This window comes from Puntigrus tetrazona, chromosome 7 (genome assembly GCF_018831695.1).
Source record: "Puntigrus tetrazona isolate hp1 chromosome 7, ASM1883169v1, whole genome shotgun sequence".
NCBI lineage: Eukaryota > Metazoa > Chordata > Actinopteri > Cypriniformes > Cyprinidae > Puntigrus > Puntigrus tetrazona.
The window spans coordinates 2,548,664-2,576,585 of NC_056705.1; the positions used below are offsets into that span (position 1 = coordinate 2,548,664).

The following is a 27,922-nucleotide window of genomic DNA, read 5'->3' on the forward strand; positions in this document are numbered from 1 at the left end:
AACTAATATACACTTTAGCAGTCATTTTACAAAATTAGTGCTGCAGTTATAAAATCAGAATCAAGCATTTTAGAGCATCATGTAAATATGCAGAGATTTAATTATGCGCATATCTGGGATTTTTGTTTCTAGCTATGAGACAACATCGAGTGATGACTCCAGCTCAGAAGAAAGCAGCTCCTCTGGGTCAGAGGATGAAGAGGAGGACAAAGACAAGACGGTGAATGTGAGAGAGAGGAGGAAAGAAGAGTTCAGAAATAATGAAGCAGTGGATGAAGACAGAGACACTGAAGATTTAAGCCAGGACAAAAGGCAGAGGCAAGTATTGCCAGTAACTCAGTGCTGCACCATTTTTGACTGTAGACCAATACAAGAGTCTCTTGCTTGAGAATTTAAGGTATTTTGGATGTTATGTCTGAAAATATTATTTATAATTTAAATAATTAATAAATAATTTATAAAGTAGACTGTTTGGAGACACAAATTAAACATCAGATCTGTATTATCATATCATTAAAGGAATCCTGCATACCAGACCTGATATGAGTTATGAGAAAGAGTACTGAAGTATTACCCTTTATAATCTCAGAGAAGTCCTCTTTCCACCTGGAAATAATATTATTTCATATCTGGTTAGTATCTGGATATTCTTTAGCTAGAATGTTAAAAGAATGCTTCTTTAACTACACTTTGCATTCCAGTTTGTATCCAGTGATAGCTGAAGAATTGCACTGGACACGCAAAAAAAAAAAGCCACTCATTGCATTTTCAACCATTTACTAATTTAAGGATTTTGGGAGAGAAACAAGAGACTCCTGGTGTAGTCCAGTATAAAAATTAATGGGATATTCCTCATGTTGCATAACCAGATCAAAAGGCTACAGTGTCTATTGTCTTTTTTCACATTGTGAAAACAAAGAAGCCACAATGCAACATACAAGACAAAATGAGCTTTAACCACAGATGTTCTTAAAAAAAAAAAAAAAAAAAAAAAAAAAAAAAAAACCCCAATGAAAATACATTAGCATTTCTATCTTTGTCAGATGTGGTCAGTCCAGAATCCTCTGACCATGTCTAGGTCTGGTATAAGGTATCTGGTATAAGCATTTTTATATGCAGGGCTCTTTGTCCAATACTGGTTAGTGTCATACATTTAATAATGTTTTTTTTTGTTTGTTTGTTTTTCTCAGGTATGAGTTGAATGAGAAGATGCTTTCTGCTTGCAACATGCTGAAATCCCACCTCAACGACCCCAAGGCTTTATGTAGTAAAGATTTGGTAAGTTTTAGCCGTGTCTAAACCCTCAGTGCACAAAAATAATATCTGTGATTCCAGATTAGTAAAATTATTTGGTGAAATCCTCTATTTTGCTAATGCCTTTGACGTTTTCCTTTAGTCAGCAATCTTGTCAAACAAGCGACTCAAAGCAAATCAGAGTTTCAGATGTTTCTTCAAGTTCTGCTTCACTGCACCTGAAACAGGAAGGATATTGGCTCCTTTGTGGTTAACGTGGTGTAAAAGAATGTTGGATCAACTCTTATTTCTGCTGACCCCCGAACAGAGGGTCTGTGAAGTGCCCAGCTGTGTGCTGACTGGGCTACTGTTAAGTCTTAGGTCAAGTCAAAGCTGTATTTATCCTGAATTTCAGAAAAACCCAATCTGATAAGACGTCATTTAGGTTGTTTAGATCATTTTGTGACAAGATCCTTTGTTTATATGTTTATTTTTTTACTTTGGTTTCTGTGCCGTTATTACACACACGGCACAATCCATGTCCGTTTAATACATACTAATTGCTCGTGTTTACTATTTTGTGTCGTTTCAGAGACCATGTGTGAACACAGTTCAGCACGAGTGGTTTCGAGTGTCCAGTCAGAAGACGGCCGTGCCGGAGATGGTGGAAGACTACCTGAATGCTTTCAGAGGCATCTCCCCTGCCCTGCTGCAACACATCGTAAACATGGCCGATGGCAACGGCAACACTGCCCTCCATTACAGTGTATCCCATTCCAACTTCCACATTGTGAAAAAGCTGCTGGATGCTGGTAAGTTTCATTAGGATAAATAAAGAGCACTGATATCATATGTGATCAGATCACAAAATACTTTAGGTGCATTTAAACCTGTGTAGTTAGTGCTGTCTATTTGTGATTTGATCACCAGAGATAAATGCTAATAATAAGTGTCACAGCTGTTTTCAACATTGATAACAATAAAAAAGGCCGCCAAATCAGTACATTAGAATAATTTCTGAAGGATCATGTAACGCTGAAGACTGGAGTAATGGCTGCTGAAAATTCAGCTTTGGCCTCACGGGAACAAAATACATTTTAAGTATGTTAAATTAGAAAACAATAAGCTTAAATTTCATAAAACATTAATAATCTGATGGATCGCAAAGATTTGAACCGCAATATTATAGCTAATCCTCCAGCCACATCCAGACTCATGCAGTTTCCCACCGTTCATCCTGCAGAAAGCACCAAAGAGCTCTGTGAATACCACATGATGAGGTGTCTTGACTCCTGAAAATAAAAGCCCATTATCCCAATGCCTTTGTGTTCTTCTACTATCTGACTCTTTTGGTGCGGCCCCCATTGTCTCAATTGTCTGCTTCCATTCTCAGACCCTCTAGCCATCTTTGCCCCGTTGCCAGTCAGTGAATCCCTTCTTTGGTGCTTCTCTTCTTCCACAACCCGTGACTCTCAGTCTGAATAGCCCGCATGTCCCCTCTCTTTAAGTTCAAACAACAAACGGCCTCCTTCCAAATGCATTTACTACAAGGGTGGTCACAACGGTCTCTCTGATTCCCTTGTTCTCCGTTTCGTTATAGATGTCTGCAATGTCAATCAGCAGAATAAGGCGGGCTATACTCCCATCATGCTAGCTGCGCTTGCCGCCGTGGAGGCCCAGAAGGACATGAGGGTGGTTGAAGAGCTGTTCGGCAAAGGCGATGTCAATGCTAAAGCCAGCCAGGTTAGAGTAATTCTACGGTTGCACTTAAGCATTGCTTTAAACTAAACTAAGCACACATTTATTATTTGTAATTTGTTTTATATATTGAATATACAGTTAAGTAATATACTGTATTGTCAAAATACTCTAGGTTTTAAGGGTTTTTGCAGTGATGCCATAGCATTTTTGGTTCCCCAAAAAGCCTTTTAGAGAACAGTTCTTAAATGAACCATTTTGAAGGACATTTTAAATTCTAAAGAACCTTTTCCAGATTTTAAAGGTTCCATGGATGGTCAAGGTTCTTCATGGAACCAAACTTTATTTTTAGTAGTTTAGCTTTGCTGCAATAATATTACAATCAAAATGTACATATTAGTAACCTGCATTGTGTTACTTTTGTGTGGACTAGGTAGCTAAAATTTTTTTTTTTCATTTTTACTGCACTAGCTAACTGTTTTGAAAAACATACAATTATACAAATTAGTGTATGTGTATGTACTACTAGTGTATCGTCCATTTCATGAACATTATTTAGATAATATAAGCTTATAGTTAACAATTAAATTACATAAATATGAAGCCGCTTACATTATCGTTTAAAAACTGGGGTCCGTAAGACTTTTGATATTTATATTAATCTCTGCTTCCCAAGGCTACATTTGTTTAATTGAAAAACAGTAAAAACAGTAATATTTTGCAATATAATGTCAAATAAATTGTCTTTATTATTTATATTTGTATTTAGCATTTATTTCTAATATCTGAATGTTTACTGTCACTTTTGATTTAATTTAATGTTTTGGTTTAATTTAATCGGTGGATGAAATATTTATTTTTACAGATTATACAAGAAAAATAGGCAAATAACAATAGTATACTTGCTATATATTAGCATTCAACTAGATTATTTGCTTTGGACACAGTAGTCTGTTACTTTTTAAGTCCCTAAGCTGATCTCTTTGACCCCGTGTGTCCAGGCTGGTCAGACAGGGCTGATGCTAGCTGTCAGTCATGGCAGAATGGACATGGTGAAGGCTCTGCTCGCCTGCGGTGCAGACGTCAACATCCAGGACGATGAGGGCTCGACCGCGCTGATGTGCGCTAGTGAACACGGCCACGTAGAGATAGTCAAGCTGCTGCTGGCTCAGCCGGGCTGTGACGCCACACTCAGCGATAACGTGAGTGAGCATGGTCTCAATTTAACCTAGATAATGCACCAAATACTTTCAATGAACATGAAATATATATTTAATGCAATGTGTTTAACTAGTGGATACTGCTGTTGTTATCAGAAAGCAAGGCTAATGAGGTGTTTGCCATGTGTTTTCCTGTCTCTAGGATGAGAGCAATGCCCTGTCTATTGCTTTGGAAGCTGGTCATAAGGACATAGCAGTGCTGCTGTACGCCCATATGAACTTCTCCAAAGCTCAATCGCCAGTGAGTGATCGCAAGTCACATTCAGCTGATACACAGTTCATTCCTTTGAGCTATTTATACATTGTGGTGGTGTTGTTTTAATATATATATATATATATATATATATATAGTTGGACTATTTCAGTGGAATATCACAATTTATTTTGTAATAAGCAGAGTTGAGAATCAGAAGGAGACTTAATACTAGCTATGGATTTTGCAACTGACTCATGTTTTGCTGGGTTTCCTGTAAAGTCATATCTTTTATGTCTGTCATCTGTTCACAGGGTACGCCTCGACTCGGAAGGAAGACTTCACCCAGTCCTACAAGGAAAGCGCATGTTTGATCATAGAGCTTCTACCCCACCCCGCCTGAGCTGCTATTTTTTCAGGTTCTGCCATGCCTACCATTTTCATCAGCTAGAAACCAAATCTACAGCTAAAAGACTGAAAACTTACTTCAAACCTCAACTAATGGATAGTAGGCAATTATGCTGAGCACTTTCTTCAAACTTCTCCTGGTTTATGTCTTTCTCTGTGGTTTTTAGATTATAATACAAATGGACTTGCTAGCTGAGAGTCAGCCCCTTCAAGACCTCAAATGTGTACTCACCCTGAATGTATTCAGAAAGTATTCTTCTGCCTGAAATCACCAGCGTAATGTCAGAGCCAGACTTCAAGTGGAAAGTGGCTACAGAGTTGCCTTCAGAATACTGTTATTCTCATATAAATGTTTAATTTTATAATATATGGATATATCTTTGTATTCTTCCTCCTTTGAGTGGTCTAAAGCTAAAGTCAACATTTTTTCCCTCTGTTTTTTTTGTTTAGTTTTTTTTTGATAATCAATAATTTATAATTCCAAGATGTGGTCAATGTTGCCTGACAGGAAGCTTTATATTTGAACCATGTATATGCTGCCCAATATGTTCAGCCTTTGGGGTTTAAATCTTTTCTTCACCAATAAATCCCCAGCAGAAATGTCCCGTGGTCATCAGATGCTGAAATACAAACTTCAGCATGTTATTTTAAACACATTTATAGAGTTGGACTAGCTCCTTACTTTTATACTTGCCATTTTATCTATTTAAGTCACAGTATTTAGGACGTTTCAGATTTACTTTGTAACATGAAGTTATATATGTACCTATTAAAAGTTTTTAAATAATTGTACTTTGATTGTATATATTGTATGTTTGCGATAAATGGACATATAGCTTGGCCTTCATGTAATAAACTTATGTTATAGGTCTAATATGTGGCTTTTGGTAAAGTCGCAAACAGAATAACAGATAACTAGTAGCCAGTAACTTGATAATAAAGTACTAAAATGACACAGCTTGTGCCCTTCTCTCTTCTGAATGTTATATTTAGTGCACTTTCTCTTCAGGTCAACAGTGCAATGTCTCCCTCTACTGGAATCCACAGCTAGTTTAGGCCTCTTTCTAACCTAATATGTTTTGAGACAATTGTTTCAACTCTCTTACTAGGCTTACAAATAGAAAATATTAAGTTTAAAATGTAATTGCACACATTAAATGTGCACATTTTGCTATATTAATTTAATATAGAGCATTTTAATTACATTTTAAACTATTTAAAATGGCGCTGGCAAGTTACTGCGACTCCTTGCAGGCGGGGAGATCAGCGTGAAAACATGATGACGCTTTTCAGTTGTATTAAAGCTCATCCTCATTTTCCTCAAGTAAGCAAGGAAAGCATCTTTGGCGGTAGAAATGATTGTAACTGAGCGTAAGCCCCGTCCGGTCCACCATGCTGGCTCGTTTACGTCTGTCTACCACACAGACAGCTTAGCGTGTCTCGCCTGGAACTCTACGAGGTCGTGAGTCCAAAGCCTGCAGGGAATGCAGCATTAGATCCCGGCTAAGGATCACGATCAGGGTCCTGACTCGGCCCGTTAGCCCCTGCTGGTCGACACCGCAGTCGCACCAAAAAAGTGTCTCTCCATTGGCCGTCATTATTGACAATTAGTACTGTGATAATAAGCCACATGCTTCTGCGAAACAGCACAAAGTATTTATTTACTGTAGTTAATTTAATCACATTTTCAAGTAAATTCTACTTCAAACATTATAGATGTTAAAAACCTTGAGAACATTCCGTTTCTGCTGAGTCTGACTTTTTAATAAATGTATAACATATTTATAAAATATATAAAATGTTGACTATAAAATAATAATAATAAAATCTCATAATTTATTTACACTATTTTAGCCCTTGGGCACTTATATTTTACTGTCGTTTCATATGCAAATAATTACAATTACATTTTTTTTTTCTTTGCGTTAGCTACGCTAACCACTGGAGCCCAAAAACTCGTGCACTCATAACAAAAAATCTTCAAAACGTAAACACCCTTTATGCCCGCAGTTCGTTTGGTGTTTTATGAAGCATGATTTCACGGGACAGTTTGGCAGTCTCTTGGTCTCAGTGGAAGAAACTAAACATCATCTCCCACGCGCGCTGGAATGCACAGGTTCCTCGCGCCAAACTTGAGTATCAAACCTCGGACCTCTGTCCTCCCTTTATAAGCGCTTTACAAACGGCTCGCGTGACATATTGCGAGAAGCAGCGGCGTCATCTTTATCACCTGCCGGCATGAGCGAAGAAGAGCAGAATAACGGCTCCCTGTCTGTCAGGAAACCGTCTCGCATGCCCAAGTGCTCTCGCTGCAGGAACCACGGCTTCGTGTCGCCGCTGAAGGGCCATAAACGCTTCTGCAACTGGAGAGACTGCCAGTGTCAGAAATGCAGGTTGATCGCTGAACGGCAGCGGGTCATGGCAGCCCAGGTAACGTTACGCTAGCCATCTTCGACGGGATGCCACTTCAACTAGTCTTTTTTTATCGTTTGTTTATTTATTTATTCAACGTTCGTTGTGTCTTCCGCTCTCTTGTGCTCCGAACTCACGGTTTAATTTAGTTTAGGCGGATCTACATTCATGTCTCGCCTTTCCCTATTGTATTCAAATTCATTATTAGGAGACTACCGTACGTTTTAGCCGTGTTTACAAACAGTCGAGTTTACAAACAATGAAATAATTTGCTACAATAATAATGATAAATTGCTTACAACCCCCAGTTTTGTAGCTAGTTACATTGTTTTTTTTTTAGCTAGCTGCAGTTTGGCGCCTTAGCAGATTTTTGTTTTTTCGTTTACAGAAATAAAGCGAACGGTAGAAACATTCGTTTTATTTACTTTATTAATAAAATTTGGCTGTAATCAAATCAAATTGAATTTAAATGTCTCGTTACGTTTATTACGTAGACTGTAGAGAGCGAAGTGGCCCGGGCGTTTTAGGCCTTAAGTTGATTATTTGTCCTGGTAGGTGGCGTTACGGAGGCAGCAGGCCCAGGAGGAAGAGCTGGGCATTTGCAGCCCGGTTAACCTGTCCGGTTCAGACAGTCTGGTGAAAAACGAGGCCGCGGATGATAACGTGTTTACTATCATCTCTGAACCGCCGTCACCCACCGCCAGCAGCGCCACCGCTTCTCCCACCAGCCTGGGTGAGCAAACCGCAGTCTTTGGTTAAAAGAAAAAAAAAACTAAACTAAATTGACCCTAACGTCCAGTTACGCAAATGTGTATTTTCTCCAGAGCTAGAGTTTTACAGATTTTTTTGTTGTTGTTGTAAATAATTGGCTAAAACATTAATTTGGGAATAAGCTCATTTATGCAGACATTTCCAACCTCAGTTTTTGTAATAGCTGTGGGGTCGGTAAAACTTAGATACATCTTGGCAAGAGTCAATATGTTATCAAGGCAGATTGAGATTTTAACTGTAAGGTCATGGGCATCTTTCATGAGTGTGAGCTTTTGGCAAGCTGTGTCACAAGTTTGTATACGCCTTGCAAAATCTGCAAAATTATATCTAATTTAAAAACAATAGAAACACTCCAGAGTATTGTCTTGCGGGCTATGTAAGCATTTATGATGTCTTTTTTTTATTCTTTGTTTATTCCATATCTATTTGCCGAATAATTTTTTCCATATCGTTTTACTGAAAATCCAAAAAGCCATTAAATAGCCAGTAATACATTTTAATTACAGGCATGCTGTGTAATATAGCTTTTATCTGCTTTACATCGACATTCTCTAATCTAATGTAAGCATACTTTTTATTTTGACTTTGCTTTTGAAAAACAAATTTATCATGAATGCCTGATAAAGAAAAAGCACTTAAGCTTATTGTGGAATAAATAAGCTCTTGTTTTACTGTGTTATATGTCCTTGCATAGCCTCGGAAGATGTTTCATTACGGTGACCTTCACTATATTTGGTTCTCATTATCTGTCCATCAATTTACACTCTATTATTAAAATAAGGCCCAAGTTCAACCCATTGTTGGACGTTTCCGTGAATCTGATCTTTGTTGCTTGGCCATGAGAAAACGAGGAGATAAGCAGCTCTTTTTGACCCCCTGAACTGTCCGTGACTGCGTGAGTGGCAGAGAAAAAAAACGAAAGGATCTGTGACCATGGACGCCTTGTACCCATCCCATGATTTTCCTCCTCAGAACACAGTACAGCCCGTGAGGTGCACCTCCGTTCTCGTATGAGGGGAGGGGAGGCTCTCAGCATAGATGGCTATTGTGTCATGCCAGACAATATCCACGGAGGGCTGTTGTTCAATGAACACGAGAGACATCCTGTTCCTAGTGCTCCGATAGCACAGAAGAAGGAGTCTGGATATCAGACAGGTCAAGGCTACATATGCTCTGTAATTGTACTTGGCTGCCTCTTTGGTTGCTGACAGATGAAACAGGAGTTACTCAAGGCTTTCAGTAATTGTCGTCAGAGATAAAGTGACATAGCATAACACACATGCCGAGCCATCTGTATTAGACAAAGTAACTTCCTTTATTGCTGTGAATATGCCGTGACTTTCACTCGAAGCGTTAAAGCGCTTTGCGTTTGTTGGCGATGTGCGTATTTTTTGTGCATATTTTATTTGTTTGCAAATGATTTTAGTTAATGCTTAAATGTGTTGCATTGAAAAGAAATACTGATGAAGAGCATCACTCTAACGAAGTGGTATGTATTAATTTGTATATCTGGCATAATATAAGCTTATGTAATTTTGAACATTTGTATTAAATATGTCTTTTCATTTCAGGGCGTAAGGCAGATGAGCTTGCTAGGGAAGAGACCTCATTTTGACCAATTGTCTGCTGTTTCAGGGAGCCGTTCCATGCTGGCTGTAAGTCCTGCAGCGACCAGCAGAGGGCACACAGAGGGCACGTCTGACCTGATGGTGGATGCTTCCTATTATAACCTCTACCAGCCCACACCATACTCATCCTACTATAGTAACCTGTACAACTACCAGCAATATCAGGTGAATGGACATGCTCCTTGTGTCAAGTGCAATTAAGCGCCCCGTTTTCATTTTTAAATTAATGTTACAAATTGATTTTAATAAATACAAAAGTGTAATAATACTAAGAAAAATAATATTAGTGCCGTTAAACAATTATTTGCGATTAATCGCATTCAATGTTTTTGTTTAAATAATATATGGCTGTGTACTGTGTATAATTATTACGTATATATATAAAAATACAACCACACAGCAAATATTTTGATATATAAATAAATATATATATATATATATATATATATATATACTCATGTTTGTATTCATATATTCATAATAAATATACACACACATTATGTAAACAAAAACTTTGATTTTGGATGCGATTAATCATAATACAATTACAATACTAACAGTAATAAGCCTGAATATTCTCTTATGAATATATACTTTCAGCCACCTTTACTGTGCATGTAAATATTTAAACATGAAAGTTCTTAATGTGTTGCATTACTTCAGAAAAAAAATCTTAGTACTTAATTATGCATTTGAAAATATGCGTGTGTTTATACTTCCACAAAACGATTTACATTTATTTAGAATTAATCTACTGACCCCAAACTCAGCGTATCTTCAAACCAACCTTTTAGACTTACAGTAGCTCACACTAGCACTCTAGCAAACATCCGTGTGAACGCCAGCATGCTGCACACACCTCCGCACTCACCCAGTCTGCATCCCATGTAGCCCAGGCCACGGTAATAAGGTGATTAAGTGTGTTGCAGCCGTGTTGATAGGGGCCGCTGTCATTGGACCCGTCTGACTTGTAGAAGTTGGCAGGCCGTAGTGCGCTTCTGTCCTCGGTGTACAGTGATAATACCTGTGCCATCGTTCCAAGCCACTGGCCAAACACAGCAGGAAGGTGTGGGGCTTTCATGCACGCTACACCTCTAACATGCTGTTTACATTTCCCCGCTCCCCCCAGCCGGAACCGCAACTAATTCTGTCATTGGAGGTTTTTTAACCCTTATCCTTGTTGTATAGATAGGTAACTATCACGAGAAGACTTATGTGGTAAAGACTAAATAATCATTGCTTTTAATTGGCTGTTATTGCTTTTTAATATTAGCTTTATATGTTTTTGTTAGTTTAATATTATATTTAAAAAAAGAATTATATGTAATGATGCTGCTTAGGCATTGACACACTCCCATTTTGGCATTTATTATATATATATATATATATATATATATATATATATATATATATATATATATATATATATATATTAACAAGGATGTATAGAGTTGATCAAAAGAGGCATTACAGCCAGCAAACTAATTATACAATTACAATGAATTAAATAGAAAATGTAATCATATTTGGCAATAATATTTCACATTATTACAGTTTTTAGGGGTTTTTTTAATTAAAATTTTGATCAAATAAATTCATCCTTGGTGAGTACACACAGTACCATTTTGTAATAATACAATGTTTGAAATATAATGTTTGAAATCTGGTCTTCTTTGCCAAAGATTTATGTGGTCAGTGCTACAAATTAGCCACAGAATAAGTGGTTAGGGTTTTTAGCTTGTGACGATAGAGGATTTAACATTTATTTTACACCAATGTAGAATCAGATGTGCTGTGCCGCAAAGTAGTTGTCAGACTCTCCCGGAGTCAGATGCAAACTGTGCAATTCTGAGTCCAGGCACATGACTGTGGATGTTGTCTGCATCAGACCATGCTGCACAAGTTTGAAGATGGCTGTTAGAAGATATCAAACTGGACAGCATGAAATTGAGGGCATCCTCAAAGTCATGGCCCGTTCAACTTTGATATACCATCTGCACATTGCAACAGTTTTACAAGCCTTTATTAATCAGCCATCACCCACTGACAATGGAAAAAGTCTTCATACCATGACATAGTATGATTTTCATATGGAGATCACCCTGTGTATATGGACTCTGATTTATATGGCAAAGTATCCTCGTTGTATCAAATCTGATTTACTCAAGTGTGAAGTAAATTAAATCTATATTTCTCCAGGGAGTCGTTCCTGAGTGTTAAGTCAGTGATGGGGCCATATTTTAGCATATTTGTGCAGTTGGGACCCTGATGGCGACATACTGCTCCAGGGTCAACGCCTCCATCTTTTTAGTGTGTCCCGGTGTTTGAATTGCAAAGGTTAATGATATTGCTTATATAAAGATACAGCTCTGTAGAGGGGGGAGTAACTAATTCTAATCTCCCATTGCCAGAATTTGACTCTTTGGAAGATAAATGTAGGAAATATGTTATGCTTCTTTTGGAGTTTTGTTGTTTTTAAAACGTCGTTATTTTATGATTAAAAATGCAGTGTGTAGAGACGGTGAGTTAAACACAGCTTTTATTTTCTAAATATTTTCATTTCTGAACTAAACTTCAGATAATTTATTTTTATTTATTTCAGGTAATTTTTCATGTAAAACCATAATACAGGAAATCATATAAACCCTCGTGACTTGTGTCATTCAGTTTCTTATACCTATGTCAGATTGATCGATCTTTTGACATCAAGTTAGTTCAGGTTGTCGCATCAGGTGGAATTACCTAATGAAAAGTTGTGATGTCCACGTTTGATAAATTCGTTATATATTATAATTGTTGTTACCATGAAAAATCTGGTAGTCAATAGAAGAATAAAACATGAGGTCTGCAAGAATAATGTAAGAAAGGCATCATTGAGATTTAGGTTACATCACTTAAGAAGTATTTCCCTTTCTCTTGCTGTCTTGTATTCCAGAAAGATGAATACATCCGGGATGCAGTTGTTTGTAAGACATCACGATGCATTCTATCTTATGTTTATGAACTCATAACTTGTTCCATGAAACTTTCCATCATAGCTTCTTCTCTTTATTAGGGTTCATTTGATAAGGAAGTAATAGGGTGAGAAGCTCATCTGGCTTTTATCTCGGTGTGTCCATCTCCCGCCCTCTCCCACCTCCAGCGAGTGGGGCTCCGCTGCACTGCAGGTGGAGAATGAAAATATGAGGGTTGCGTAGAGGATCCAGACAGCTGATGGTGCCAGATAAGAGCTCACTCAGGGAGGTAAAGGACTCCAGCCAGCCCTTATTAATGAGTCTGCTCTGGATCCAACACAGTTCTAGCAGGCCTGGCCATTTCTGTGGCCAGCTCTTTATTCCACAAATTAGAAATCACAATGCACTTTTAAACTGCTGAAACTGTGCTAAGCAAGCACTATGCATTGTTGCCAGATTTGTCCTAGATACGTTCATACCTGAGATAGGGATCAGAATCACAGGGAATGACGTTGAATGATGCATGAGTTTTATTCCACATGGACTTATTTTGATATAAGTGTTATGGTAGGTTAAGAGTGGCATAGAAAAGGCAGGAAATAGTTGAGCAGCATAGCAAACATTTGGGCACATATTCAGTGTTTGTCTCTTGCTTGTTGTGGCACATGCTTTTTTTTTCCCCCCTCATTTTATTTCATGTACGCATTGGTGGGGTACTGTTGAAAAAATTCAGTTCAATTTGTATTATATTTGTCATAGGCAATACAAGAGGCTGACATTGTTTAAATAACAGTTTATAAACCTGTCAAGAGTTGATGGGGTGGACAGTAAATGGTGACATATTACTGGCTGACAGAAATCAAATTCCATAAAAGTGAAATTGAAAACACCCTAAGGCCTCTGTGCTGTCAAGTAGACAGCTTATTTTAAAGTTCTCGCAAGAGGGAAGAAAACTTGCCAGAGCAGTTTGTTGCAGTTTATTTTACAAAAGAAAAGTAAAAATAAAGCAATCTAGGCGGGAGGTCAACCATAACACATACTGGCCATTTCTTCTCTTTCTCGGACTAGAGGTTTATACGTCACGTACAGAATGTATAGACTCTTTTACTGGAACAGTTGATAAATGCTTCATGCAGTGTGTAGATAGAACTCAGGTCCCGGTTTAGGACTGTCACTGTCGGGGTAGCATACACCTTGTGTCCAATTATATATAAATAAAAGAAAGAAATTGCAAAACTCGGTATAGCATCTGTACTAAAGAATGTTCAGCCATTCAATTAAGACTTTGGTATTGGAATTGGTAAAGCAACTGTGTAGTCTTATTGTTTTGCGATGTAAATAAACATTAACTGGACCAACATTTTAAAAACAGAAAGAACTTTTGAACGTTAGTGTACTTATTTTATTTTTTTGCTAAAGAAGCAAACTGTTTGCAAAATCATTGTAGCATTCATATTGCTCAGCATTCATTTTCACTACTTAATCTAAATACGTTTTTACTGTTTTATAGAAGAGTAGAAACTAGACAAGCTGTATTAAACCTTGCAGTATGCCGAGCCTTGACTCTTCATGACTGTTTTTTTTGTGTTGAGTTAACTGTTGTTTTTTTTTTTTTTTTTTTTTTTCATTTCCCCCAAAATCATATCACTTTGAATCAGATGCCCAGTGGAAATGGTCTTCATAACATGTCCCCCCAGTACCGAACACACTCCTACTATTCATCTTACCTGAGTCAGGGGCTCAGCACAACTGCATGTGTGCCACCCAGCACCTGCCCCGAACCCAAAGCAGCAGGTCAGTCTCACACACACACACACACACACACACACACATGCTGTTAGGGCCATAAACTTTTATCCAGAGATTATCAACAGTGTGAGCAAGTACATCTGAGGGAGGTTCATACTCTGAGTCAAGGGCGCTGTAAAATTTATAAAAATAAATAAATTCAAAGGTAAAACTTTTATGAGAGTCATTTGTTCTGGTGACTTCAGATTTAAAGAGACAAGGACCATGTGCTAAGCGCTCCAGTCTTAGAACATAGAAATCATAAATTGTAATTTCAGATTTTTCCTGTCCCTTTCATTTTGTAGAGCTATACAGTTTGAACTGACAGTATAAAATTATTTATAGATTTTAGAAGCAATATATTGCTTAGCGTGCACCATTTTGAACTAATTTAGAGTATTGAAGGACATTTTAGTATGATTATTTTCTTTCTGCGATCCACCATTCCCGTATATCTCCAAGCTTGCCACCTGCCCTGGCTGTTAATGATTTTTACATGCTGATTTCCAGTGGTTTCAACATGAGGGTGTCTGTCACCCCCACTATCACTGCAGGGGGTGTTATGTTCCATTACACGCAAAAGACTCCCAAGCTGGGTGGTCCCATCTCCAAAACAAACTTACTCTGAGCCCAGTGAGGAGTTTGTGGTCTGTTATTATTTGTTTTCTGTAATTTTATACAGTACCCTATTGCAGGGTTTTTTCCACTAGTGACTCTGAGTAATGATTTTAAAATAGTTTTAGCAATATTAGAGTTATGATATGAAAAAGTTTAAACGTTTAAATGTAAATCATAAAACAAACAAAAACAAAAAAAAAGATGTTGATTGAGAAGTTAAACGAGTCATGACACAATTGTGAGCAAGAGTTTATATTAATGTATTTCTGTCTTTGTATAATGCATAGAAAGGAAAACGCTGTAAAGATCTGCTGCTGTGAATTTGCATTCTTATGCAGCCAATCTGCTGTTTTTCTTTCATTCAGATATGTTTTATACAGTGTAAATTCACAAAGATAAAGTCAAACTATTTTTGTTTTTGATTCAGATTTTGAAATGATACCATCTAATTTAAAAGGAAAGTTATGTCATGCCCCCCAACACAACCCCCGTCCCCCAAAAGATCAGGTTAATCTTATTATGCACAGAAGTAATTTGAGGTTTCCTTTCCTATAAAACAGTTCAATACCTTGTTCCTTTATTAAACACATCAAATAGCTTTGTGTTATTTGTCTTATTTACACAACAGCATCTCTATGTATCGTGGTCGCTCTCTATGTGTGCGCATGTGAGCACACTCAATTTAAATATAAATTCCATGTGTCTCTGTGTTAGTGAATGGCGCAGGTGCACTGTTTGTTTTTACTACAGTACTACCCCCCAACACTGAAAACCTAGGGGAAACACTTGAACACAAATTTTTGATGAAACCCGAAAGCTTTCTGACCCTCCACAGTAATTTAATAAGGACATTATTGACAGATGAGCATGCTGTGGGAGAAGTTGTTGATTAACAAATTGAGTTTACACAGTTGTTTTTGGTTTTCTTTGCGTACAGAAAGTATTCTCGCAGCTTAATATTACACTAATAATAAGTAGGAATAAAAGATATCACACTTTTGTTTTCTTTACACAGTAAAATAGCCTGTATAAAGTATGTAGCTAGCTAAAGTGGGTCTTCCAGAGTAGGATCATCTTATATATTTGGAGACCCTAATGAATCTAATCATTTTTAACATCCTGTTCTAGTCCTTTGGTGGACGGATGAATGACACTGAGTGACCATCCAGTCAATAGTGACCCGAGTTCGGTCTTTTATATCTTTCCAGCGAGATCCCTAAGCATCTCATGGAATTTTATTTTGTGTCCTATATTAACAACTTTTCTAGTCAGACTTGATTGGTTGCCGCACTCCCATGATTATCGTAACCATCGTACTCTTAGGAATATGTAAAATTAAGCAGCTCAGTAAATGATAATCATTTGTGTTTCATTCTTATTGAAGCAACATTTCAGTGAGATATTTTTTTAGATGACCTGTCTTTTGAGTCCTCTGCACTCTATCTGTGCCTCCGGTGCTTGTGCGGCATGTATTTATTTACCCTAGCGCTGGGGTAATCAGTTGGCCAAATATGAGGCCAAATAACCTTCAGGAGTGCGACGCTGTCCTTTCCAAGCGGCCCCCACAGCTGTCTCTGGAAAATTGCCTCTGGGGTTAGTGAGCGGGAACAAGTTAAGATTTACAAACAATGATGAAGCTTGTCATGCGTCTTTCTCCATCCGTCACGAGCGGCGGCCTGCCGGGGCGTCGAAGTGTTCTTCATAAAGCTCAGCTCGCTGTGAAATACGCCCCTGTGCGCTCTTTACTGCTGGGAGCTCGTCAGCAGCGCTCCTCCATAAATTGCCTGGGCCGGAGGTGACACTGCACTCCATCACCCGGCAGGGCAGCCTTACCTCCGCCTGCATCCGCCCCCACCCGCAGCAGCCGCCCAGCCCGTGAGATGATGTGCCCGCTGTGAGTTATGTTGGAATTTCAGTGTTATACGAGACAGTCTATGGGTTTTACCATTTTCTCTCGTGCTCTGTTTTTTTCTTTTTGTCGTTGTTTATTGTTGGAGGATTCAAAGTTAGTTTTGTTTGCAGACTGGGCAAAGTTTACAGCTTTGGAGAGGGCGGACGGGGGCTTTTCGTTTGCCAACGAACCATATTTAAAGATAATACGCGGCTTTCAGTTTTATAGTGCAAAGCTTTATCCAAAAGTAACACATTGTTGCATGCTGTAGTTACACTTTTATGTAACACTTTATTTTAAGGTCTTACACATTACATGCACATTACACATTACTATAATAAGATGCATAATTACATGCATGTAGCCCTAAACAAAACCCTAATCGAGCAAGTGCATGATATTTAAGTAGCATTCCTCAGTTCATTAATAATTACAATGTAACAAGACACCTTAAAATAAAGTGTAACCTACTTTTAAGTTGTTACAGTCCAATTACACAAGTATTGAGTAATAGGGTTAGTTACTTATTTATTCAAAATGTGTTGTTAGTGTTATTATAGTATTATTACTACAGTGAGTATATTTAACATGTGTAACAATGTTAAATATACTTCACCAAAATGTTTTCTTTTTTTGGACATGGTACTATGGGCAATATTTAGTTTTCTTTGGCTTAAACAAAGCTAATTCCATGCTATTCTTCAAAGAAACCAACGATTGCACATTGTGAATAGGGCCGTGGGATCCACATCTTATATGCCTTATACATACTTTTTTGTTAGACGTTCAAATTTTTTGTTGCCGTCAATCAGTAACGCTTTTATTTGAATACAAATATTTATTCGCCAGGCAACTAATTAGACATTCAGATCACATCGATACTTGTGGAAATCATATTTAATGTGCTTGTGGCATATATTGATTAGTCTGAAGCTGTTTACAAACCACAAATTTAATGCATGTAATTCTTCTCAGTCAGAATGTGATATTGTTTTCAGAGGTGGCAGACCCCCCATAAAAATTTCCAGGAAAACACAAAATCTTATTGGAGCCATCAAAGAGCCCATTCATTCTCTTTCAGTGCAGAATAACAAAGGGCAATAATGATTCTCTGCGAGCTTCAAGCACAATTGAGAAGTGGAGCTTGAGCAGGAAGAGGTGTAACGTCTCATCTGACAGAGAAGCCGTGGAGCTTTTTTTAACATTTAATCCATCCTGTTTGCATTATTTCTCTTTAGAACATGCACAGAACTCCGGCACAGCTTGTGCCCTCGGGGTTAAGTGCTGTTACATGTGTCCCTTCATTTGATAGTTACACAGTTTCACTAACCTGGTTACAGGGTTATAGGAAGGGCAAGAGTGCATAAGAAGCTGCATGCATGTGTTGCTGATTTTAAAGGAAAGATGGTAATTGCCGTATGATATCAGTTATATGATTATAATGTTGCGCTCTCTATATTTACCTGCTGACAATTACCAGTTTTTCGTAGATCGTAGATCAGTTGGAGAAAGGCTTTCCCTTTTCACTACACACACACACACACACACACACACACACACAAAAAGCAAGCATTTGATAGCTTTAGTAATCTTGACAATCAGTAGTCAAGATCAGTTAGCAGTCTGTTAGATGACAAGGATGGCTAATGCTCCACATAATGCATTACAAATAATTTGAAAGCAATCTGTAAAGCCTGTCTTGTTTCATTCAAGTAAATCATAGGGTGAATCAGTGGCCTGCAGGCAAAATCTCTGTCTGGAGTGTGATTTAACCGCACAGTCAGTAACTCCTCCGTGTCATGCTGTCTTCCCTTCTCCAGTGCTGATGCTAAATGCTCAGGTCTTTTCTTTCTATGGATCGGTTAAATACCAGTGTAATTGGCTGCTCCAGGCTCAAGCACTGTTGTAATGTGTTGTACAACATTTCCATTAACACTTGCCCGAGGCACTGAGGAGATAAAATGGGTAATGACTGCTGCTAAAGGTTCTGCTCTCTTTAGCACACTGTCCTCCTCAAGAGACTGTCTCAAGAGTGAAAGAAATCCTAGAATCTTTTTTTTTTTGAAGACAATCAACATTGTGATTAAGTTTAAGACAGTTGAGAGTATAGTGGTACAAAATATTTGTATTTCAAATAAGTGCTCCAAATGTTTCATGGTTTTCACAAAAATACAGTTTTTAACGATTTCATAGTAGAAATAACTTGCAATTAGAAATAAGTAGAAATAAATAGGGACCAATTCCCACTATTAACTAGTTGCTTATTAGCATGCCTTTAGCATATTGTCTTTTTATTAGTACTTATAAAGTTTCTTGGAAATTAAAAAAAATACCTAAACTTAACCTGAACTACCTCACTAACTATTAATAAGCAGCAAAGAGTTCATTAAAAAGTCATAATTAATGGTTTGTTAATAGCAAGAATTGGACATAAAATAAAGTGTGACCATGGTTTATTTTCTGCACAGATTTCTATGAATTAGTTATTTGTGATGGTGGTAGTAGCATTTACATATTTTTGTTCACTTATGGAAATTGGAAATCTTGGTTAACCAGAATGTTTTTTTTTTAAGTATGGTCAAATTCAACCTTAACCGGGAGAATAAGATGGTTAATTCAGCTGAATCTATTAAGTCATTTATTTCCCCCAGGGGGGCTTTAGTCTCCCTCACAGCCGTGCTAACTGATGCCTGCAACGCTTATTCTGCACTTGTCATTATTTTCTCTCCTTTAAAGATAATGACACAGAATCCCTCAAATCATCGATCCCGTGTCTCAAGTCATTATAGTATATCCATAATGTTTCGACGGAACTGAGTGCAGGCCGGGAGAGACGGACAGGTCATTTGCAGGGACGGCAAAGCGCTGTATCAGTGCCAGTGATTTAACAGGGAGGAGGGCCTGTCAATTCTCTCAGAGACACTTTGAGACTGGGGACAGATTGGGGAACAATACAGGTCTGGAGGTGCTTATGTGTTTAATTAGCCTCTGACCCTGGCGTGATGCCTCCTGTCAGACGTTACAGGCCACTCATGCAGATCTCTAATAGACCGATAATGGGGACTGAAGTGTCCGCTGTACTCACATGTGAGCTGAATTTTCTGCAGCCATAACTCCAGACTTCAGTGTTACATGATCTTTCATTAAAGGGTTACTCCACCCCCAAAATGAAATGAATCACTTTAATCTCACATCACCTTCACCTCACATTAATCAAAATCTTTGTTCATCCTGAGAACACAATTTAAAATATTTAGGATGAAAACCGGGATGCTTGTAAAGTACAAATACACTGTCAAGGTCTAGAAAAGTATGAAAGACATCATCTGAATACTCCATCTGCCATTAGTGGTTCAACCATAATTTTATGAAGCAACGAGAATATTTGTGTATGGAAATAAAACATAAATAACAACTTTATTTAATATTTCGGTACCTTAACATCACCATAGTGCCTTTTTGGATAGCATCCACTGGTCGCACATAGTGTATGCGTTTCTGTGTCAGTTGTGACACACAGATGAACTGTTAGCATCTATTTACGTTTTGATTTGAATTATAAAAGTACATCTAAGTGAAAAAACAATAATCTGAAGTTGCTATGAAATACTACACATAAGTTATAATTTTATTTGCGTTTGGTTTGCCTTTTAAGTGTTAAACACTTCTGCATTCACCTCCCTTGAGTACTTCAAACTCCAGTGCCAATGCGATTATGAGTGAGAGCTCCACTCCGAGAACAACATCCGTCTCTCTGCAGCAGCCACGGTTCTTCACACTTTGAGGAGTCAGCAGCTGTTTAAAGTGCCGCCTGCTTGCTGTAGGCCTGTGTTTTCTGCGCCATTAAGTCCTGCCACGACTCTAATGATTGAGAGAGACGTGCATGTCATTCCTTGAGGGAACTCCATCTCCCTCCAGCACATCTTCAGCCAAGTCATGTCGTACAGATGTGAGAGGTTTTTTTCTGCTTTTTGTGCCAACCTGAGTGCATTTGACGCTGGAGTTTGCTCCGTTTGGTTATTGTGAAAGTGGTTTTTCAAATTTGAGCAAGTCCACCGGGTAAGATTTAGGAGTTAGCATTGATGCACTTCTCACTGAATAATATTTTATGATGTGCAGTATGAAAATTTATTGCCTAAAGATCACATTTAATAAATTGTAATAATATGCATGAATGAGCATGTTAAGTAAAATATCTAATATTGTTGCTTAAAAATATCTAATATCAGCCCCAATTTTATCTTAAACAGACTTGTTGGACATTGTAGTTGGAAATTGTTTTAGAATTTTAAACAACTTGTTTAATTTTAATTTATCGTATTTATATTATTGTGTTGTATTTATACAGATTATGTAAAAAAGTAGCCTCCGTTGCTGACGTGGCAACTCCACTACTTATCAGTTTAGACTGATTTTAAAACTGATACAGCTGATACAGTGAACTATTATTTTTATTTTTAATCACTGTAAGCACGTGTGTATGGGTGCATCTTTATACATGTTCAAACATGTATGTATGCCCGTGTGTGAGTGTGTGCGTTATCTCTATGCAACTCTGTGTTTATCTAAGTGCAGGCAGTAGGGACCCTCATGGCCCAGCACTGGCAGTATATGAGTTGCAGAGGAAAGAGCTTATCCACAATAGATCAACCCTGAATTACCATCTTCTCTCACATCTGGGCTTTTGTTCACTTTTTCCAAAGTGCCAGAAATGATTGAGCTTCTTTCACTGTTTCCCCTCCCCTTTTCATGCTCTTTTTTTAAAGCTTCCTTTTGTTAAACTACACAAAGACTGTTTAATAGTTTGGAAATCTAAGATAGTCAGTCGAACAAGGGTGAATAGGGCAAAAGTTCAGATGGGAGAATAAGCTCTTTTTGGCTGAAGAGAAAAGTAAATCCTCTCTTGTTTCAGTACTGTTTTAGACTTGAGAGACATGTGATTTTTTTTGGGGGGGGGGGGTGGTAATTCTTGTGTTACTGCCAATGTGTAGGAAATGTCTTGTTTGGCAACTTTGGGGAGGTTTTATAAATGTTATTCTTATTGAATATGTGCCATTCTTAAACGCCTAAGTTTAAGCTTGTTTTAACTGGTTTAAAATGATCTAGCGTACCAAAAAGCCCTCTAAAAACCAGCCTGGGAGACGAGCAAACTAGGTTAGCCTGGTTATTTTATTTAATTATTTTCCAGCAGGACGCTGTCAAAAGTCATAATACAATAATGAATATAAGCTGCATTTCACAAGTCGGAGAAATCCATTTACTCCTTTTCGTTATTATTTGGTTTTATCTGCATATATAAAGGCCTGATTGTCTGTATTACAGAGTGTTTACGGCCGATCTGACATTAGTTTATATTAAGCGCTAATGCAATGATAATCAAAGGCAACGAAGCCATGACACAGAACATGTCCGCTTGCCAAACAGCCCCAAAGCTGATTTACCGTCCCTACAAACGACCTGTCCACTCACCCGTGAGATCTTCCCTTTAATTACACCATAGATTTCCCTCTGATGAACTCCCTCAGAATTAACACAGCCACGGCTAATTCCAGCCCCTCCTCTTTCGCCCTCGCTCCATGTATTACTGTTGTACAGAGAGCGCCGGCGCAGTTTAGCTACACAAACATTAGTATTAACGATTGCCCAGTTTGGAATTGGTGACAAACTGCGGGCGGAGCGCAAAGTTTGTAGCCTGAAACCAATCAGGAAGTTAATGAGGAGAAAAATTACTCCTTTTCGCCAGCACCCCTTAATTACCTCCACGCCAGAGCAGCGCAGAGGAGGAGAGGCAGATGAAAAAGAGGGAGGGCAGGAAGGGATGAGAGGCACAGTAAGATCCTTTATGCTCCTTTTCTCAGGTTATGAAGGTCAGGAAAGCAGATGAACAGGATCTGAGCGTATCACCCCTCCTGACGCTCGTAACTCAGACCCGCCGTAATGTGTTAATATCATATGCATATTGAGATGAGCGGCGACCTGGCTCACTGCGCAAAGCACCAGGTGTGTTTATAGGGAACTATAACATTCGTGCTGCTAGTGTTGCGGTTTTACATTTACATAAAGTCATTTATTTAAGCCTACGATTGTAATCCAGTGTAACCCTATAACTATCAGGGTTTATTTAATGCCAACCAGATCATGTTTAAGTTTTGTATTTACATTAATATGATGCTGTTGTTTATTTTGCAGACGTGCACTGGAGAAAGTCTGGACAGTACAGATTTATCCTGCACTATCTGCTTAGTAGATGCGTGCTCGCTCAGCAGTCTGTCTTGCTCAACACGCGTATCTTCAGCTTGAGTGAGTTTGCCAAAGTAGCCAGAACACTGCAGCGTGGGATTCATAAAAGACAGCACTGTCTTTACTTTGTTGTCATGTGGAGAGCTGACAGCGCTGCTCATACAGCTAATTGATGCCGATCATCTCACGATAAGAAGTGCTTCAACATTACTTCAATACAATACACTAACATTGTGTTCTTTTTTTTTGAAAGCTTCAGCTCGTTCAGATATTTTTGTTGGCAGAATTCAAAAGGGTAACTTTTTAAGTCGATGCGTTTTTAAACACAACAGCGCACTTACATTTATGTATCATTTTTGAGACATTTTTACATTTCGCTTGATCACCTGCCTTCAGAGCGGTTGTCATTTGATGTACAGTTTGTGAGGTTTGCAAGGTTTTTGTTTTAAAGAAATGAATAGGTTGTTTTAGCATGGATGCATTACTTTGATCAAAAGTTACTGAAGGGATTTCACTTAGCTGCACTTCTCCATTTTCTATTATTTGAAGAATCCTGAAAATCCTCCACAGTACATTAAGCAGCACAAATACTTTCAACTATAATGATATTGAATAAAGTTATTATTATACAACAAACCAGCATGAGCGTTGGCTGCAGATACCGCCTACAACACAGTAATAATTGATCTGTTTTTTAAAATTTAAAAATATAGCAGTATTACTTTAAAATAAATGCAGAGTCTTTTTTCGAAAACATTTAAAAATCTTAGTTAGCCCAAACACTTCTTCAGTAGTGTATGAAAATATTTGCCCTTAAGTTCACACTAGTTTCCTGTAAAAGTAAGCACAGGTGTAGTTTCAGATCTATTGTTTATTGTTGTTTAAACCTTACCATTCAGATAAATGCTGCTTGGCTCGATATTTTGTTTCTAATCCAAGGACATTCAAACATTTTAGGTGAGGCTTAAGTGTCCAAATACTGGCACCATTGTGCTTTGTCATTAAATGTGAAAGTTAAATGTGGATCCAAAACGCTCAAGTTACACGCATGCTTCATGTTTCGTGTATCACAGATGCTATAATCAGATTTTGCTCCGGCACAAAAGGAGCACTCCAATGATTAACAAAAAAGAGTTTATGTTTCATGATCCATCTCATTTCAGTTTTCTCTGATGGAGCTCAAGACTCGGTGTCCATCAGCTCAATGATCAACACCGAGAATAAGCTGGAGTGTGAGAGCAGCTCGGAGTCTGGAACCTTCTCCGTCGACTCTGTCATCGAGGGGCCAAGCAAATGAAAAACCCTCACCTGCGCCAGTCTTCTATCTGATTCAATTGTTTCTGTATTTTAACTGAAAGTATTACGATTCTGAAAGCTACCTTCTTGTTCAACAGCTGCACTTAGTTCTGATCATTGTGATGTTTTTCGACTTTCCAAGATTTTCATAGACGTGGGTTATGTTCTCAATGATCATAAATACAGTTTAAAAGGCTGGCTTTGTTTCATACTGTTTGATAGCTCCAGTTTGTTTACTTTTAATGCTGCAGTTTTTTAAGTTTAGAACGATTCGTTTCTACTCGTATGCACTGGTGAAAGAAATAGCAGAGCGCAACGATTTATTGTCGCACATCACCTGAAGCCCAGCGTTGCTGTCATCGGCCTAATGGACAGTCTAACTTCTTCCCACGACCTTCAAGACGCAAAGTATATTAGCTGTTCTCCAGCATCTCCATAGTGGCTGTGAGACAGTTGAGTTAGAAGAGATACTATTAAATTATGCTTCAATCTCACAGTGAACGGCTTGTTTATTTATGGCCGTCACTAAAGAACATCATTTCACTTTTGATGATTTGCATCTACCCTGTTCCTATGCAGGATCCAGCTAATGTTCGGCACTCTTCTCTGCTTTCTTTGTATAATATGAAGCCGTGCCCTTGATTTTAACGGTGTTGGCACAGATAGTGTCCTCAGGCAAGTCACGAATAAATGGTAAAGGAGAAGAGGGACACAAAACTTTGTCTTTCCTTTAATGCTCGTTTTGTTTGTTGCGGACGCGTTTGTTATGGCAGCGTGTTAAAAATGATGATTTTTCACTTTTTGATCTAATAGATATGAGCTCTATCCATGTTAAATGCATTTTGGAAATTTCTCAGTGTAATCAGCTTTTAACTTTTTTTTTTTTACAGTGAAGGATCATTTAAGATACTTGCATCTGTATTTGTTTTGCACTTACATAGAACTCAGTATTAATAAGTAGCTAACCTTTTTCTACGGGTGAAGGTAAAATCTTGCAGAAATATGCATACTGTGTATTCCCATTTTGAGATTTTGTACAATTGTTATACTAACAGTTCACAGTTTGATTGGGTTGTTATTTTGTGTTAACATACTTGCTGTGTTTTGCTCTCGACGCGGTGAGCTCTTTTTCACTGACACCTTGATGTTACAAATATTTTTATTATCGTTATGAATATAAAACAATACAAAAGCTCATTCGCAATGGCTGTGTGTTTATACGGTCTCATGTTCAGTGGAAATAAAATCATTCTTAATGACCGACTCGCGCAAGGCATGCCTGTTGAGAGCGGGTGATAAAAAATCCGAAATGAAAATTACTTGTATTTTCTTTGCTCTGCACCCTGAAAACATTCATTCGATTCTGCCCCATCTGCTGTAATCAATAACCTGACCATCTTGTTTTTTTTTGTTTTTTTTATTAAATGCACTTACTCTTAATTTCATCCCCCAGTGGTTTTAGTGAGAAGAATGTGGAGTTACCTATATGGCTTGGGCATTATAAATCACTTCTGGAGAGCAGATTGTACAGCAGTATCGATTGATCCTGATATATCACAGAAATTTACTGTCACTTCTGTTTTCAATTAAAGATACAATCAGTCAGATAATGACTTAATTGGATTTTACAGAAGATTGAGTTTTATTGTCCCGTGCTTTACGAGTTTAGTTAAGGAAGGCCGCTTTATCATAGGCTGTCAGCGCTGGGCTCCGCCGTGCCGCCGTGTCCTTCTGTTGCTGCTTCGGGTTTGTGTTCCAGCGACAGCCTGAAAAGTGTCTGTGGATTTGTTTTCCTTGAGCTGCTATTGTGCCATCAATCACGCTGGCTGCGTGAAAGATAAAGCCGCCCCTGTCCCAAAGTCTCATACTGGAGGTGGTGGTGGTGGTGGAGGGGGGGACAGGTGCTAGAGCTGCATTTTCTTAAGTCAGGGCTTTTGGATTTAAGAGAGGAAGAGGTCATCATAAAAGTGTTTGATGACTGTGTGGTCTGAAACAAGCCCCGGTTTAATCTGTAATAATACATTTATTTGAATTGAATGCATTTTATTTCCGGGGGGTGAAGATAATAAAGAAGATTGCTGGACAGTCAGAGCAGAATAGATATTGCAACATTAATAAAACCTTGACGGTCAAATTTATGGAGAACATGCGGTTGCTTGTACTCAATATTGCATGTTTTCCAAAAATCGAAGACATATCAGCATACGTGACGTATCACCATCTGTCTACATGAGAAGAAATACTGTGCCTGAGTACAACAATATAAAAAAATTTTTCATTTAAAAGGAAACAGATTTGGTGAAATTTAGCATTACATCACTTCCTCATCAATGGGTCCTCTATAGTGAATGGGTGCCGCCAGAGCAAGTGTTCAAACAGATTATAAAAACACAGCTCTAGTCCATCAATTAACATCTTGTAATAAACAATAGGTAATTTGTAACGTTAAATCTTACGGCTAATGTATAATATTATTTTCTCCAATGAAAATGTCTGAATGACGGCACCCATTCAATGCAGAGAATCAATTGGTTAACTAGTAATGTAATATTACATTTCCCCCATCTGTTTTAAAAAGACGCGAACACGTGTATATCTCGGATGGCCTGAAGGTGAAGGCATTTTCTGCAGATTATAATTTTGGGTGAACTATTCTTTATTACCCATTTAGTTCTTGCCCAACTTATGTCAACAATGTGATCAAGCACCTGCATGAATACGAAACCCTTTTTCCCAAACACAGAAGTTGTAAATGAATATAGCAACTGAGCAAATAAGCTGTAAAAAGTCTGATTGATTGGAGATGAAGCTGTCAGTCAGTTACTGACCGTGTCTTAGTTATTTTTCCGACTTAAGAGTTTCAGTTGCACTGTTTAACTTAACGCATGAAAGTGGGTTATATGTCTGCCTTTGTTGATGTAGAGATGGAGAGGGTGTGGCCAGGAGGTGTGGGTCCTGTCAGAGTCTCGGTGATTTGGGTGCCCTTGGAGGCGCTGTCTATACAGAGAGAATAACCAGACATTTCACTGGACAGATGTCCCATCATTACTCACAACATTGAAACTATTGGCTACCTGTCAGAGAGCCGCAATGAAAGAGCGGCCGATTGGCTCTCAATAGACAGCTCACAGACTCAACATTGAGTCTATTTATAATTACCACAATAAACCTCAATCAAAACCGACAGACGACAGAAACTACAAAAAGAACCATTCAATTAAATAAAAGTGCACTGTTGAGTTAACTACGTAAATCAAACTCTATAAAAAAAGTAAGTCTTACGAAGTTTTTTGTATATATATATATATATATATATATATATATATATATATATATATATATATATATATATATATACACACACATTTATTTACATTTTACAAAGGTATTCAGTCAAAATGACTATCTGTACAATAAATAGTCATATCTATTTAATCGAAATATTTTCACTTTATTGTACAGATACTGTCATTTTGACTGAATACCTTTGTAAAACGTAAATAAATGTGTGTATATATATATATATATATACATGCATGTCAGTCAGTGGCTGATGCCTTAGATCTTTGTAA

General features: G+C 37.9%; 2 protein-coding genes across 6 annotated transcripts in view; both read left to right on the forward strand.

The window, feature by feature from the left end:
• Positions 1–5,707, forward strand: part of kank1a (KN motif and ankyrin repeat domains 1a) — a 42,729-nt gene extending 37,022 nt beyond the window's left edge. For 4 of the 5 annotated variants that reach the window (XM_043245081.1, XM_043245085.1, XM_043245080.1 and 1 more), the window contains 7 exons: positions 133–318; positions 1,191–1,278; positions 1,826–2,045; positions 2,834–2,976; positions 3,933–4,133; positions 4,294–4,392; positions 4,659–5,707. In XM_043245081.1, coding sequence (XP_043101016.1) covers positions 133–318; positions 1,191–1,278; positions 1,826–2,045; positions 2,834–2,976; positions 3,933–4,133; positions 4,294–4,392; positions 4,659–4,718 — 997 coding nt within the window. In that variant the 3' untranslated portion in view covers positions 4,719–5,707. The other variant, XM_043245084.1, reaches the window with a different exon arrangement.
• A 1,267-nt stretch (positions 5,708–6,974) lies between these two features.
• dmrt1 (doublesex and mab-3 related transcription factor 1) lies at positions 6,975–26,184 on the forward strand. Its single transcript, XM_043245096.1, has 5 exons — positions 6,975–7,182; positions 7,720–7,897; positions 9,571–9,728; positions 14,176–14,311; positions 24,218–26,184. The coding sequence occupies exons 1-5, from the start codon at positions 6,991–6,993 to the stop codon at positions 24,349–24,351; spliced, it is 798 nt and encodes a 265-aa protein (XP_043101031.1). The 5' UTR covers positions 6,975–6,990; the 3' UTR covers positions 24,352–26,184.
• Positions 26,185–27,922: the final 1,738 nt, after the last annotated feature.